Raw genomic sequence first — 16,135 nt, 5'->3', positions numbered from 1 at the left:
CAAAAAAACAAGCTGGCTGCATGAAGCAATTAAAGTAGTGTTTACTATTCCACGACAGTTAACATGTGGGACTGACCTTTCATTTACTGTTTAGTACTGAACATTAAGCTGCAAAATTACTCATGCTTTGCATTTAGTACTGGCATCAAAACTAAAAGCATTAGATAGCTATTCCCATGGCGAGACACACATTCCCTCTGCCCAGCTGTGCATATGCTTTTATAAGCATTGTATCTGATATTTAACATCATTTCCACAGGTCATATTCATCCATTACCATTAGGAACTGCTGATAACATGGCTCCAAAATGTAAAAAGCATATGCAAAATCTCCAGGGTGACACAGTTGGTAAAATTATGCCCCTTCCTTACATGCTGGGAGAGATAAAAAGAGAAGGCTGGTGTATGCCCACAGGACCCTGCAGCAGCTCCCAGCCAGATGGCAGAAGGAAGTACAGAAGCTGCAGAGGAAAAGTTTCTTTGTTTACTCTCCTTCAAGCTACTTACTGCAACCATGTTATAAAGAGAGGCAGAAAATGTGTTTTGAGAGCCTGGCAGCTCAGTGGTTGAATATTCTCTCCGAAATGGGCAACGTTCCATTCAACACACTTGGACAGAGCACAGGCAGGAAGGACCTGAAGTTTCCATTCCTGAGGGCGATGCTCTCATGGATGAAAGGAGGGGTTATGTCTCCAGCAAAGCAGCTTTGCCAGTGTGCTTCTCACTGATCTTACTGCTGTGACGAGGTAAAATTATGGTCACTGCTATCCTTGGCTCTAATTCCTCTAGTCAGACAGCTGGCATGCCCAGGACTCTGCATTCTGACAGCAGAGTTAGGATTTTTGGACCAGAGGTTGCCCTACCCAACACAAACACAGGTATTTTCCATTCATCCCCTGTGCTCTTTCCAGCTCCCACTTGTGCTGTCCTGCTGCGGCCACCGGACTTCAAACACCAATGAACTTCTCTCCCCACTCCTTCTTCACCTCTGCCTGAAAGCTTCTTCATTACACCTCTCTTTGTTACATCTTTTTTGAGACAGAGTGATGAGCACTGCAAATGGACAGTCTATGAATACCAGAATAACATTCAGTTAATCTCCAGACTGGAACTTTAATAAACACAAATATATTAAGGGATTCCCTGCCATTCATGGTTTTTTTTTTCATATTCATAGGGGTTTTATATCTAAATCTCCATTTTCTGTATTGCAGATGAAGTTATCTGGCTTATTTTCCCCCAGCTCGAATATTCCCATTGCAGATTCCAAAGGGCAGATTTTCCAAGGCTGCTCAGCATACTGATTATGATAGAACCACTGCTGATTTCATCTTCCCTGCTTCTTTCTTAGTATTTCTAGACAGGTGTTTTGTGCAACCAATATGGCAGCTCCACAGTCAAAATTATTATGAGATTCCTGATAGGAGGCAACTTAGTGTATTTTAAATATCAGTATCATTTCTTAAAGAGAGAAGAAATCTATCAAACAAGGTTGTAATTGTATTTAATGCACATGTTGCTTTTAACAGCAATTTGCCAGTTTAAGCAGCATAGACCTTACAATGCTCAATTAGTGAAGAGGTTATAGTGCTTATAAATTTGTATCTAAAATATACCTTATTCATTTCCTATTGAGTAACATTTTACAGACATACTAATGTTATAATTACATGCTATACAGTAGCAGCATGTTCACACCACTACAGTTAAGGCTGTGTCAGCATTCTCATCATGAACCTTTTTCAGGTTTTGAACACACCAGCCATAAAATGACAAAGCAGTTTGAAAAAATATGACATCCAAGATGTGAACCGTGTGTCAACTTTAGTCAAAGAAGAAGAAAAATAATAAAACACATATAATAAAGGGCTCCACCCAAATTTATTTTGGATGATTGCTGCCTTTGCACAACATGCTCAAAATTTCCAAAACGAAATTTAAAAGAAGTTGGTAGACAGCACTGTCTGATCAGGTTTAGACAAATCTAAGTGCAAAGTGTTGTAAAGTGGGTGCCACAGATGCACACTAACCACTTCTCACATACTGCACATTTTAACATACACAAGGCTTCTTCTGTGTAAATATTTAGACTGGCAGATAAAAGCAGTTCTACCACCAAGTGAATAATAACAACCGCTCACCTCTGGTTGCATACACTTATTGGCCATGATGACAGTGAATTGTTTCCCAAGTTAGCACACTGGCTGCTGATGTACCATGTTATTCCCTACAGCTAGGATAAGAAACATCTGAAATTTTATGCCATTCTTGCCCTGCTAATTCAAGAGGCATTCATCACACTGCTCACTAACTGAAACCTTTTGTTTAAGCCAAGAAGATGGACAAGGCCAAATACTGTACAGAAAGTGACCTAAAAGTCACTAACAGACCTTCTTCAGTAAAATACCAGAGCCTGTCTAAAGAAACTGACCCTTAGTTCATGCCCCAACAATTTGTTTAATTAACAAAATGTTTCTTATTGCTGTATGGTTTGATTAAAATAAAACCTCTAGTCAGTGATCCACTTATATATATTCTACCTCTGCTTAAAGCAAAGCACATCTTGAAAACATTGCCGAATGAAAGTGTGCTGCAGGTGTTAAGAGTTGTCATGAAAGCATAGTCAGGTGATGAAACTTTGTGGAGCTGCAGAACCAAGCTCTTCACAGATCACTATCTTATTTATTGTTTTCACACTTCCCCATTCAAGAAATTTTAACTTTGTTAAGTTAAAATTTTAACTTTGTTACCACCATTTGTTACAATGCTTTTGGAAGCTCTCCATTCTATACTTTTCAGACTTAGAGATAAGCATTAAGATTGAAAAAGAGTTGCCTATTTCAAGCTTTGTGTACAACGCATACACACATTTATTACTAAAAACTTCTCTAAACATCTATTTGTTCTTTGGACAAACTCCAGCCTCCCTAGGTGACTGTAACATATCTTATAAACCTTTCATGGAAGATTTAAAAAAATAGTGCGTCAAGACAAATAAAGGAAAACGAAGACATTAAAACATCACCAACACAGAGACAGGAGGGGGAAAACAAAGTGGAGGCATCCCATGCCAAATTCACTGCTGGCACAGGTTAGCAGTGTCCTCTTGAAGTCTGCTTCCCGCCTTCTTGCACAAGTTTTTTTATTTCCTGGTCTTAAAAGGGTGCTGCAAAGCCACGAGGAAACTCCATGTATGCCCCCAAGTGAGCATCACACACCAAAATCCTTCTTCTTAAGGACCAACTGGCATACAGCCTATTTCAGCTCTCTGTCCCATCAAATTTTCTGTGCACAGCCACCTGTAAAACAGGGGTGACAGTATTTCTCTACCTCAGAAAACCGCTACGAGAACAAATGCATTTCTGGTTGCCTGGACCATAGTCACCGACATAAGGGCTACATCAATACCTAAAATACAGCCTTGCTTCCTTCTGTGGATCCCTACCAACAGGTAGTAGACCAGAACTATCAAGAGTAACAATTGGTAATGGAGAGGTTTGTGACACTGTCTAGTAGTGACTGATTTAGTCCAGCAAAATTAAGTTTTGCTGTAAAAGCTCCCTAAGATTTATTTATTTATTTATTTTTAATAAGGGATCAACACAAGTCTGCTTAGGGAATTGCACAAGAATGACCCCAATTGTATCCTGTTATTCAACATCAGAAGTTGTTTTAGAATCTGCCTACATTTGATGATGGTCCACATATATTCCTATGCAAACATATTTACTGGTTGCACCAGGGGAAAAACCAGTGAATTTCCAGCCTCGGCTTCCCCTTATGGTTCCTGTGATACTAGGCATGTACCACAGAGGAATGAAATGATTCGGGAACAGCCCATACAGTCCATATTAAGTCTCCTCACCTGTGATGTGAGCAAGGAGAATGATACTGTGTTAAAAGCCAGAAATCAGCTACTCACTGCATCAAAGATCACCTGTACTCCATTAATTTCATAAAGATATTACAGGCTATCATCATGGAAACAGAAGATGTCCATTCCTAAATTGGAATCCCCCGTCCTTCACTGAGCTATTAAGAACAAAATCCTCAAAACTTTCAAGATAAAGTGAAGCAGAAGTTTCAGGTACAGAAACGTAGTGCAAAGGTTCAGTTTGGCACTGCAACATTAGGGACAGACCCAGAGCTTACAGTAGACTCAATTTCCATTTGGGGAAGAGAATCCTATAATTGAACCAGTATTGTCAAATGTATTGCATACTATTTTAACTTCACAGTAATCAAAATCAGACATCAAGGTTTTTATAGAAGCAGCAATCACAGATTGCAGTAAAGTATACCACTCAAGGAAAAAAAATTGCATTTTGGCAATTTCATAGTCAAATGTTCCTTATGCTCCTCTGACAGTCATTTGTCAGATTATGTTCCTGTTTAAAAGGTGCATATGGTTTCTCCTCAGTCTTCGTGAGACTTCTCTGCAATTACTTTGCATTCATACTGAAAAACAGAAATTGACAAAATCAGTAATATTAATTTACAAAACTAATGAAAAAGACTGCTATGTGGGGGATTTTTCTACAAAATGGGTGGTAAAACAGCTTAGCTTAAACTTTACCCAGATAAGCCTGATCTCCCTAAATTCTGTGCATGCACTGTTGGCTGCAATATCTGCCTCTTTGAGCAGGAGAAAGAGCAGTTCAGAATTAAGTTCTGACTTCTCCCCATAAACAGGAACTTATTCAGCTACTGGTCCTGAAAGGACTAAAAAATGTACCTTGAAGTGCACAGAGCAAAGTCATGGGCTGTGCTGTGAATAACAGTACTAACAGCTAACTAAATAGACCAAAAAGCAAAGATTGATTTCTACCTTACTCCACATCCCCAAGTCAAATAGCTTGTTGGTATATATGAAGGAAGGAATGACATGTAGATTTAACTTTTGCTAGAAGGCAATTGACACCCCAACTTACCATTGCCAGCTGCCTGCCAATATTGCCCATAGTTATTCCACCAGCAAAAAATATACATGGCAACCAGGAACGAACATAGAGGAAATCTGGAGATGTGTACCTGAAAAAGAATATACAATTTTAAGCTCAATGTTGTGCAATAGTTAAAGTCTTCCAATCACACCAGGCAAATCCACAAATTTAAATATTAGGACATTTCAATTACAAAAGACATGTATTATTGGAATTTAATTACTTGCAGCAAATAACAAAGCAAGATCCTTAATTATTATAATCCCATTTATTCAACTAAAAAAATCAGGTTACATTGTTGGTAAGGTACCAAGTTTATTGAAATAAGCAATTTACAACTAAAAGTCTCCCTTACAAACACATATAGGCTTTTATGAAGAGTCCAATTTATGTGACACTCAAAATTAAGTGCTGGCAGCTCTGGAAATTATGTCAAACTCTACCCTTTCAGTTATTCTGATTTATGTTCCAGTTTCAGGAGACTATCTTTTAACCTTAATGGAGTAAATACTTACTGATAAACTCCATTGTAGACCAGAAGTTGTGACACCAACGTGGCCAGAAAAGCAATTCCTACTCCAAGACCAAAGCCACTCCGTGATCTATCAAATGTCCACCACAGTCCAATTGACAGTGCTGCTAATGTGAGAGACAACTGGATATTGTTGGCAAAATCCACTTTCTGTGTTGATTGTTAAGGATAAGCTTGGAAATATCACATACAAGTGTAGAACAGATTTCTTCATTCTGTTTATGATATTTTGGCACAACAGAAAAAAATACCATAGACAATACAGGAGTAGCAGTATCAGCTGTAACACAGCTATCAGGTACAAGGAAATCAGCCTGGTAAGTATAACCAGTAGATCAGGAAACTAAAAACTTCTGACACTTCCTCACATTTTTAGGGTCTTAGCACCATACAAGAGCAAAAAGACTATATACCTACCAGATAATGCAGGTGTTTATATAGACTTTCAAAGGACATGTTGTTCTTCAGAGTAAGGACATCTAATCCTTACCTGACCCTTCATTAAACTAGGCATGAAATTTTAAGTCAAGTATCATACTCCTCTAAATGGCAAGGATTTACTGAAAATAAGGTATTTGTCACTCTTAATTGCAATTTTGCATCATTTACATGCTCATTTACATTCAGCTAAACATGAAAAATATCGATGCTTTCCATAAAACAAAATGTAGGTAACATTACTGTGAACTCATTAATGGAAATCAACACTAAAAATCACTTTTGTCAACTCCGCGATAAAAATGTGAAGTCATTCCAGTTATCTTTGTGGTGTTTCATATTCTTCAAGATGTTTTGGAAATACTAACTCATCCTCCCTACTTGTATCCAAAACAGATTATTAAAAAGGAGGCTGCCAAGTTTCATAAGCCTAAAAGCAAATGTATGGCTTAAGAACACAAGAACACTGCCCTGTTTCCTCACAATGACCTGGAGAGAGAGCTTAGAGGAAATGAGATCAAAGTTCAGCTAACTGAAATAAATAATTACAGTATAAAAATCAGTAGCATCAGAAGAAAATGTCAAACAAAATCAAAATTCACACCAAATACAGTAGTGTGCAGAACTGATAATAAGCTGAAAAGAAAGCAGTCTGGCGAGCTGTCAAGGAGGAAATACAAACAGTACATTAAAGATGTCCTGGAATTATGTGTTACAGCTGTTAGAAAACTGCAGGAAGGTTTGCTGCAAATCACCTCACCCAAGCTGTCAATTCTCCTGTTTCTTCTAAGCAGCCAAGTTGCAGGTGCTTACACAACAGGTACAGCCCAGGTCAGTGAGAACCACAGGACCAGATGAACGCACCTTTGGCAAGGAGAGCAGGTTTGTGAGGGGCAGTGGGAATGACTCTGAACCTTGGCAGCTCCAGCTCATCCGGCCATACTGGGTAGGATGGTTGATGGGAACAAAACCAAACACCACCACCCATCCAAGGGCCAAGCCAACTCAGCAAGAATTCAGCCAGCTCTCTCATCTTTCATCTAACTTGCCCTCTTTTTCTGGAGATGAGGAGACTCGGAAGAATGCCATCAGAACTTTTTTCCATGGTTTCTGCCAACTGTGTTGAAGCTGGCACTGAAAGGGATGAGTTCCAGAGATTATCTATTTTGTAATTGGTTGACAAGAACCCAATTTTCAAGGACAGATCCCAGTTCTACCTGACAAAGGAGGCACTAGGCATGATTAAACAAAACCACTAAGACTCCCAGCACTGCCAGTAAAGTGTGCCAGTCAATATGAAAAACACCCTGTCCTCCAGCACATCACCAGCTGCTTCAGAGGGAAGGGACACCAGTTTTGAGCATGTATCTGAATAGCTAGAGTTAGGAGTATAATACAACACACTGACCAACTCCTAAATTGCTCTTACTGAACGACCACAGAAATGGTAACTACTCCCTCTGCATCAAGACATCACTTGCAGCACAGAGTGACAACACTTAATTCCTTTTGTGTCATCCTGGGTATTACCCAGTCCTGAGTTTTCACCATTCTTTTCAAAGTGCATGTGCTTCACTGATGACCTTAAGACTGGGCTTCAACCTCTCACTTCGGTGTGAAAAGGACAAATGGCCTTGGAGTATCTTGAAACACTTTTCTGTAATTCCCACCACATACATGTTTCCCCACACTTACTTCACTTTTTCAAGGAAAATAAAGATTGTAAGTAAGACAAAGTCCAATATTGAGACATTTCTGCTGAAAAGATATTTCAGAACGAAAAGACATGAGACTCACCACCTCCAGTACTGCTATGACAGTTTAACACATATTCAGCATTTCCCTTGCAAAAATGCTGTACATTACATCTTTAACAACAATCCACTATGACTGACTTTGTGAGCTTTGTTTTAGTGGAAACCCATTTGTTAGCATATAGGATACAGCACTGGCATGATTTATTCCCACAAAGACAGCTACACATCGCATGACACTGGACCATTCTCTCTTAAATTTATGTGGCTCTCCCAGATGTCTGTCCATGCATGGGTACAATAACCCAATCACAGCTGTGGAGACAGGAAAGAAAAAATGCCCAGAAGTTAAAGCTCTGGCAGTATTTCACTAAAATAAAGACTATCTAGACTTTGACAATTACTGTGACTATCAAAACAGATCTTTTAATGATTAATTGTACAAAACAAACACTGTAAAATAAGAGAAATTTCAAAACAATTTCAGTATTTAAAAAAGCCCTGTAAAACATCATCAGCCCCCGCAGCAGAGACCTGGCAGAAGTAGCAAAACAAGAGACAATTTGAACTAGGGGCAGGGAATGCAAGAGCTCTGCACCCTGCCAAAATCTGCAGACTCACACTGTAGTTCAAAAAGAGCAGGCTTGAGGCTTGCAGGCTGAGACTTTTGAAAATCCCATGTATCAAAACATATATGTCTAAGTAACTCAAAACCAAACACACTTCAGTAAGAGCAGAGTGTGATTAGTAACATCAATATTTTCTGTCTTCTTTGGTTGTTGTTACAGGATAATGTTTTTCTCTTCTTCAGTGTTACTATAAAGGCTCAGGCAGCAGAGAGAAAGCCAAGAGCCTATGGTCAGGACTTTCAAACCCAGGGACTGGTTATGCTCCTTAAACATTTCTTCATAAACTTGTTCTGTACTGCAACTGCACCTGAAAAGACTGTTACCAACACAGCTGAGAAGTAACAGAGGAGCTTAATGTCAAACCGGTGCTGTAAGGAAGGGGGAAGAGCCTGAGTCACCAGGACAGACTGCAGTGCCCTCAGTCTGCTGTGCTGCTGGAGGGATGTTATGGCAAATGCTCTTTATTCTGCCAGAAAGGAAACTGATCTCCAGGACTCAGGAAAATAAATCACCAGCAAAGCTGGAGAGGGAAAAAAAAAACCTCCCTGAGCAATTTTCTTGCCAAAGGCATTGCGCCAAACTGATGACTAATAACAGTAACGGATGAAAGGGCTTCTCTGAAAGCTGACTCCATCACCCCTGATTATAAATATGCAAAATACCTTTATTCTGTTCATAATAATAAAACATACCACAGAGGAATACTCATGTCAATCCAGGAAGGATATGCAAGTATAAATGGTATGAAAATGGGTGAATTATCAGCATTTACCACAGAGGTTCCATGTATGTACACCAGCAGAGAGGATAAGGAAAGAAAACAGAGAAGAAAAGATTGATAATGAAAAAGGAAGAACCTGAACACATCAGCAGGGATCACTTCTGCTGGGAAACACCAATTAAGGCAGTAATATTTTTAAATCAGGTGGCTTAAGATCAAGTAGTGCAAATACCTAGCAGGTGACTATACTTTACAAGCCAGTCTCTGCATCAGAACCACCAATCCATCAGAACCAGAAAGGTCCTGCAGTTTCTTCAGAGATGATGGCAAGATCTAGCCTTCACAACTACATAGCTGCCAAGTGTTCTCTGATGACCCATGAGAGCATAAGGTGCAAATAGGTGTCCTGGTTTGGGCCTAACATGACTACAAAGAAGCAGCCATGTGGCTGCTCACTCAACCACCCCCCAACACACACACTGGGATGGGGAGGACAAAGGCCAACTAGAAGCTTGTGGGTCGAGATGAAAGATACGGGGAGTTCTTCACTGGTTAACGTCATGGGCAAAACAGACTCAACTTGGGGAAAAATAATTTAATCTCACACTAATCAAATGCACACAGGACACAGATAACACAAAGAGAAGTGTTTACATATGTTACCCCCACCCCTCCCTTCTTCCTGGGCCCAAATCACTGTGTTCCCAGTTTCTCCCTCCTTCCCCCCAGTGGCATAGGAGGATGGGGTTTAGGGTCAGTTCACAGTCTGGTGGTTCCTGCCACTCCTTCCTTTTCAGGAAGGAGGATTCCTTACAGTCCTCCCCTGCCTCCCCACGGGGAAAAACAGCAAACTGCTCCAGCGTGGGCTTCCCACAGAGTCACGGGCTGCTTCAGAAACAGTCACTTCCCCTGGTACAGGGTCCTCCATGGCTGCAGTTCAAGTCTGTGGGCTGCAAATCCACATTTGTCCCTCCTGCCACCTTCAGGGAATGTTCCACTGTGCTCCTCTGTGATTGCAGGGGGACAGCCTGCCATCTCACCATGGCCTGCCTTCTATTCAGACACCTTCTTCCTCCTCAACCTCGAGATCTTCTCCTCTTCACAGCTTTCTCCCCTGCTGGCCCTGCTCAGGTCTTACAGGAGTTCGTTCACACGTTAATCGCAGAGGCACATCCACTGTCTCTCTAATGGCTCCTTGGCTCGCTGGTTTTGGAGCTGGGGCAGCTTTTTCAGCTTCTTACCGAAGCCACCCGTGAGGCCTCACCTCCACTACCAAAAACCCACCAAACAAGCACAACAGTTGACAGTGCAAAGGTTAGAGTGAACTCTGCAGACCTTGCTGCTGCAAGTTGCAATCCTTTCCTTTCAGTCCCTGCTACTCCACATGAAAAAGATCAAACCTTTACCAAGCATATTTGTTAAGACAATCAGTTCAAAGTATAACAGAATACAATACAGCAAATGCAGCATACAACCCAATAACTAATCCACAACCTCAAAAGAAGAACAGAAAGAGGACTAAGACAACTAGCAGATGAGGCACACATGTAACAGCCACAATAATACACCAGATGGATTTCCATATTAGAACAAAACTGACAGGTTCAGAGAGATATTTGAAGGTTTTCCTTTTGAATCAAGCTCCCCTGTGACATCTGGGGTGTATTATTTCAACAAGGTATCAGAAAGTAATTAGACGACTAGGAAAAAAATAAGATCTAAATATTACCATTAGCAAAACAGTGATTCCAACTCAAAAGCTAGTTTATTGACTCATATTAATACCAAGAAACGTAAGTTTCTTAATCTTACTAAAGGGGTAATGGATTAAAACAGGATGAGGGGAGATTTAGGTTAGACATTAGGAAGAAATTCTTTAGTGTGAGGCTGGTGACACACTAGAACAGGTTGCCCAGGGAAGTTCTGAAAGTTTCATCCCTGGAAGTGTTCAAGGCCAGGTTGGATAGTGCTCTGAGGAACCTGATCTAGTGGGAGGTGTCCCTGCTCATTCAAGTGGGTCAGAACTAGATGATCTTCAGGGTCTCTTCCAACTCAAACCATTCTATGATTCTATGATGACCTCTGGGAATATGCTGCCTTTACGGTACAGGTTCAGTGAAGCAGAATCTGGCATAAAACTGTCCTGTTGGGTCAGTGATCTTCAGAGCCAAGTAAAAAGCAAAATTCCATCAGGCTTGTAACATGGAATATGTCTTGATACTTGAAGATGAAAGAAGAAAAAGGGCTATTTCTTACTACCTACAGTAGACACCTCACTTAAACTAGCTATACACCAAAAAGCCTCGACTCCCTATGCAGCCACAGGAGAAATGGAACATGTTCACATCATCCAACTCGATATGTTCATTTAAATAAGGTACTCTGTTCTGTAGAGCATGTCTCCAACTGGCAGCTGCATGCCTGGCCTCAACTCCAGAGAAGCATTCAGGCCTCCCAGCTTTATGCAGCTGAAGCGATACCTCGAACTGGAATGAAGAACAAATGGAAAGCAGGACCACAAACGGGAACAGAACTCAGGGCTGTCTCCTCAAACAAACCCTCAGAACAAGGTACTGTGCACTGTCCCATCTGGCACTTCCAGGGCTTTTTCAAGGGCTGCCTGTAGAGCACACTCCTGTAATCCAGCCTCAAGGTTACAAGTAGCACCATCTTCTGAAGTCTGTTAAATTTGTTGGTCTAATCCAGCAGATAAAACTGAAGTTATGCTCTGCTAACAATGTTACAATATAACAAGGCGGCAGAACAACAGTTTCTGGACACAAGCACAGGAGATCAGAAGGACAGTAACAGCTAAAGAAGAGCAGTGATGATGTAAGATAATTTTTTTTATCCTCCACACCTTTGATAATGGCTTTTTGTAACTACAAAACCACCTATCCACCCTTTCATCTCTATGCCAGGCATACATACATGACTGAACTTACCTGATGCTGTGCCACAGCAAGGTGGTACCCACCAGGCTGAGGAGAAGATGCTTGTGAGCACATCAGGGGGGAAGAGAGTAACGTTTCTCTGGATCTGAAGCAAGTTTAATACTAATGCAAGAAATACGCCAATAAAAAACAGCACTATGCCACGAATTACCAAATTCATGCCACGACTGGTTATAGATGAAATGTATGGGCCACACTTTTTTGGTAAGGTTGGCGTTGCATCGTTTTCTTCCATGACTTCTTATATTCTCAGAGACATCCAACAGACTGACAGGACTCACTTGCAATCAGTATTTCGACTCTCCTTAATTAGGAGATAGCCAAACCCTGAAAAATAATTTAAAAAACAGGTGAAAAATACAGACATAAGAAACATCAAATATATTTCCTAAATAAATTGAAGATTGGGTTAAAAAATATAGGTATTACAATTTTCTGAATTTCCTGAGGGGCAATTTGAGAGCAGAAACAACCACAGCTGCAAACATGCCTTGCAAAGAAAACAGGTTTTACAAATAGCTTTGTCTATGTGGAGACAGGAGAGGAGGAAATGCAGGATGGGACAGCTAGAAATGTGAAACCACAGAGGTGAAAAAAGGGAACTGTTATCAGATGGAAGAAGGGCTTGCTTTGCAGTAACAATAAATTGTTTTTCTCCCCTCCTTTAAGTAACAACTGGAGATTATGTAATTCAGAAGCAAGTACACACAACCCTCAGTTTCCAGTCAGCCACAGAGGTTCACAGATCTCTCTTCCTGAAGAGACTCAGGAAACATTTTTCAACTGGAAAGTGAAATCTGAGAAATATTCCTCAGAATGGCATCAGAATTTCAGCAGTCTCACAGAGCATCCCTTTTTGTAACCTCATGTAAGAGCAAGCAACTCAGCAAACCAGAGCAGTCTTCTCAACACAGAGAAATAATTAACAAAGTAACACACTTTTGGTGAAAACTGCCATACTTTATTACAAGCCATAATTGTGACCAGGCACAAAAGAACTTGAGAGGGAAGAGAAAATGGAGCTCCATGCACTGGGTCGTGTCCTATACAAGCAACTCTGCCAGTACTACAGGAATGGCAGAGATCCCATCCCAATCACCCTTTTTTTCAAACACCCGTCCATCAAGAGTCTTGTTACACACGGATTCAGTGCCACGTTCACGTATAACAACAATTTTGATAGGCAGCTCAGCTACATGGAACTTAAGGAAAAATACAAAAAAAAGCCCTGACATTGTTTTTAAATTTCAAACTGCCAACTGGTGGCAGCTTTTGTTAACTTAAGGCCACGTAGGCACAAGGGGAGCCAAACACACACATCGATTCCCCTTCCACCCCAGCTGCAGCACATCCCAAGGAAGCTCTCAGAAAGCACAGCAGCGGAGCAGAGGGCATGGAGTTCACTTTTGCTGACTGGGAGCCTAAAGGGAAGCTAAATACATCCAGGCTAGTTAAGACGCTACAGGTAAACTCCACAGAAGAAGTGGTGTCATGCTGCAGTACCTGCCCTCACTAAGAAAAAGTTCCAAGAGACAAAATAAAATTAACAAAAGTTTTGATCCTGCTGGCAGTTTGGGGAAGCAGCAGAGTCCTCCTAAGAACACAGGATCTCTGCTTCATGGCGAGTTGTCTGCATTATTTGTAACCAGGAAAACATGTTGAGGAGAAAGAGGGCAACCACAGTGCCTGCTTTCCTGACTCAAACACCCAGATGACTGCACCAAGGCTGGCACTGACACTGCAACACAACTCCCTCAAGACAAAATGAGTGCTCAAGATTATTTTTTTTTCCCCTTCTCCACATATCATGGCAGTGGAACTTGGGTAACACATTTCGCCTCCAGGAAAGAAAGTAGAGTTGCAAATACATTACTATTATAAGCTCAGTCTCCCCTGTCCTTGGGGACTTTGTGCACCAGATGAACACAGGAACAGCCAAAATTCACAGCAGAGCCTTTTCAAATGTGGCATCAGAGACTGTAGGTCCTGATTACACACTTTTGGGTAATACTGGATCTAATGGGGGCTTTTAAACTGTTACATCCCTTCTTGGCTCTAGCTTGCTTAGGACAACAAGCTAAACTCTTGGCTTTCCTTTCACTTCCTCATCCCAACAGCTCTTGGCACTTCCTGAAGCCTGCACACACTTTTTTTTTTTTTAAGTGTGTGACCAGAGCTGATGCAAACGAGCTCAGGTTCAATTCTCACAGGCTTGTTCACACTCTCTCTTCAGATGAGCTCTTCTGCTGCACACCAAGGATCACAATTTCTTTTTCCACTGTCATACTTCTCTGATCTATCACTACATTCAAGTTGCTCTTCTTCCCTGTTACTGAACTCCTTGTTCTTTGGTACCAGCCCCAAACCTTGCATGCTGAATTTCAGCCCTTAGGTGTCACTTTCTCAGACACTCAGCATCACTCCATTTTTCCAGCAGGATATTTCAGTCCTCTTTGACCCTGCAAATGGTTCCCAGCTTTGGGTCATCAGCAAACATCATTACTGCACCAAGGTCATCAACCAAAATGCTAAGCAAGATCAGCCCAAGTCCCCACCTTGGATGAAATTTATTATTAGTTTCCCTGCATCCATTATTTGCCCATTTTATACCATCTCTTGGTATCTCCCTCTAACAAGTCTGCTTCTTGTAATTCTTCAAATATAATAATCTCCAACTTAATTAAGAATTATCAGCTGTCCCACATGGCAATACTGACATAAACACTGATCAGATCTTACATTTTTTTCCTAGAAATGCTGATGATCAAATAAAAGTCCAATTTTATTCTAGCATAAACCATCTTCAGAATATAAAACCTGCATTTAGCCAATTTCCATTTACTTAATGTGTCATTTGGCAAATACATGTTTAGTTGTGAAGGCTTATTAAAAATGTCACAGGGCTTTGCTATGCAAGGAAATAAGTTACTGCTTTTACACAGCCACTGCAGCTGCAAATCATTCAAGGCACCAACAACAGACTTTTACTACGAGGTAAAGAGCCTGACCACAGCAAAGGCACTTGAGTAGGTACACATCAGCAAGTGTTTAGAACAAGTAATGCAAGGTCCCAAATCAATGTGATGCAGTACTTTCCGTCCTGGTTTCTCACCCTACGCATATTGTTCCTACTTATTTTATCCCAGTTTCCAAATTTTCTCAGCTTGTTGGCTCTAAGACCTTCTGGCAAGCCACAAAGCAATGGGGGAATGGAGCAAGCTGACCAACACGCGTGTAAAGACTGCTCGGTGTCTCAGATGGCTCGGGTTCACAGCGCTCAGGCATGGCAAAGGTGTTTAGTGTAGTCACCTTTAATGAAGATAGAAATTAAGACCTCTAAAGAAGACATCACCTTCTTCTTCTGGACTGGGAGACTAGTGTGCCTGCAGACCAGAGGAGACACCACCTCTCCCCTTTTAAGCCTTGTATTTTACTGAGGGTTTCCACCCAGATGGGAATAGTTCACATATTAAACCAAAACTACTGCTGAGCCTTCCTCTCTTGGGAATGCACATTCAGAACTGTAACACCCACTGAAACCTGCAGGCTTGGCACTGCCTCGAAGTTTCAGTTGCACTTTCCCTCCCGGGTGGATCAGGGCTTCAACTCAAGCTTTTTAACACACCGTGCAAGAACACCAAGTACAATTTGCAAGGCAACCACACAGTGCCTGGCACTGCGCAGAAAACTTAACTAAATTATCACCCTAGACATTTTCAAAGCACTTAATCACTTAACTGTCTTCTAATTAGAAGATCTGCCCTGCTAGTGCTTCCCAGGGCTCTTCACACTCACGAAGAGCCTCTGCTGTGTGCGATTTACAGCTTCTTACACTACAGACACGTCAGGAACAACACAGCCCAGCACGGGCCGAGGAAGAGAAGATTTATTTGAGCAGCGCGGCGCAGGACATGGCAAAAAAAGGGTGAAATGACAAGAAACCACCTGTCTCCTGCGAGGCAACGCCAAAGCCAACCCCCCCACCGCCCCGGGCACCAGGGGAGGCGGCTCTCCCGGTCGATGTGCTCCGGATACCCGGGCTCCGAGCAGTCCCACCCTCCCGGGCAGCAAGACTCTCCTTTCAGGCCGGCGGCGGCACCTCCGGCCCGGGCGGGCCTGTTCGGCGACCCCCGCGGGGGCTCCGCGGCCGCGCAGGGCCCGGCC

At 41.7% G+C, this 16,135-nt stretch overlaps 1 protein-coding gene across 1 annotated transcript; it reads right to left on the bottom strand.

The window, feature by feature from the left end:
- Positions 1 to 3,896: 3,896 nt before the first annotated feature.
- INSIG2 (insulin induced gene 2) lies at positions 3,897 to 12,298 on the bottom strand. The gene is made up of 5 exons (XM_010001284.1): positions 11,963 to 12,298; positions 7,858 to 7,982; positions 5,459 to 5,625; positions 4,932 to 5,031; positions 3,897 to 4,458 (listed from the first exon to the last, which is right to left on the bottom strand). The coding sequence occupies exons 1-5, from the start codon at positions 12,204 to 12,206 to the stop codon at positions 4,417 to 4,419; spliced, it is 678 nt and encodes a 225-aa protein (XP_009999586.1). The 5' UTR covers positions 12,207 to 12,298; the 3' UTR covers positions 3,897 to 4,416.
- Between the last annotated feature and the right edge of the window lie 3,837 nt (positions 12,299 to 16,135).

The sequence above is a fragment of the Chaetura pelagica genome, unplaced genomic scaffold, assembly GCF_000747805.2.
Source record: "Chaetura pelagica isolate M959 unplaced genomic scaffold, ChaPel_1.0 scaffold381, whole genome shotgun sequence".
In the NCBI taxonomy this organism is placed as follows: Eukaryota; Metazoa; Chordata; class Aves; order Apodiformes; family Apodidae; genus Chaetura; species Chaetura pelagica.
The sequence above is the reverse complement of the archived record's forward strand: the minus strand, read 5'-3'. Positions and strand labels throughout refer to the sequence as shown.

Coding starts and splice junctions, on each gene's coding strand:
- INSIG2 (XM_010001284.1), bottom strand. CDS start 12,206: ATGGAAGAAAACGATGCAACGCCAACCTTACCAAAAAAGTGTGGCCCA. Junction 7,983..11,962: donor TTGCTGTGGCACAGCATCAG/GTAAGTTCAGTC, acceptor CTGTCTCCACAG/CTGTGATTGGGTTATTGTAC. Junction 5,626..7,857: donor GAATAAATCATGCCAGTGCT/GTATCCTATATG, acceptor CAATCAACACAG/AAAGTGGATTTTGCCAACAA.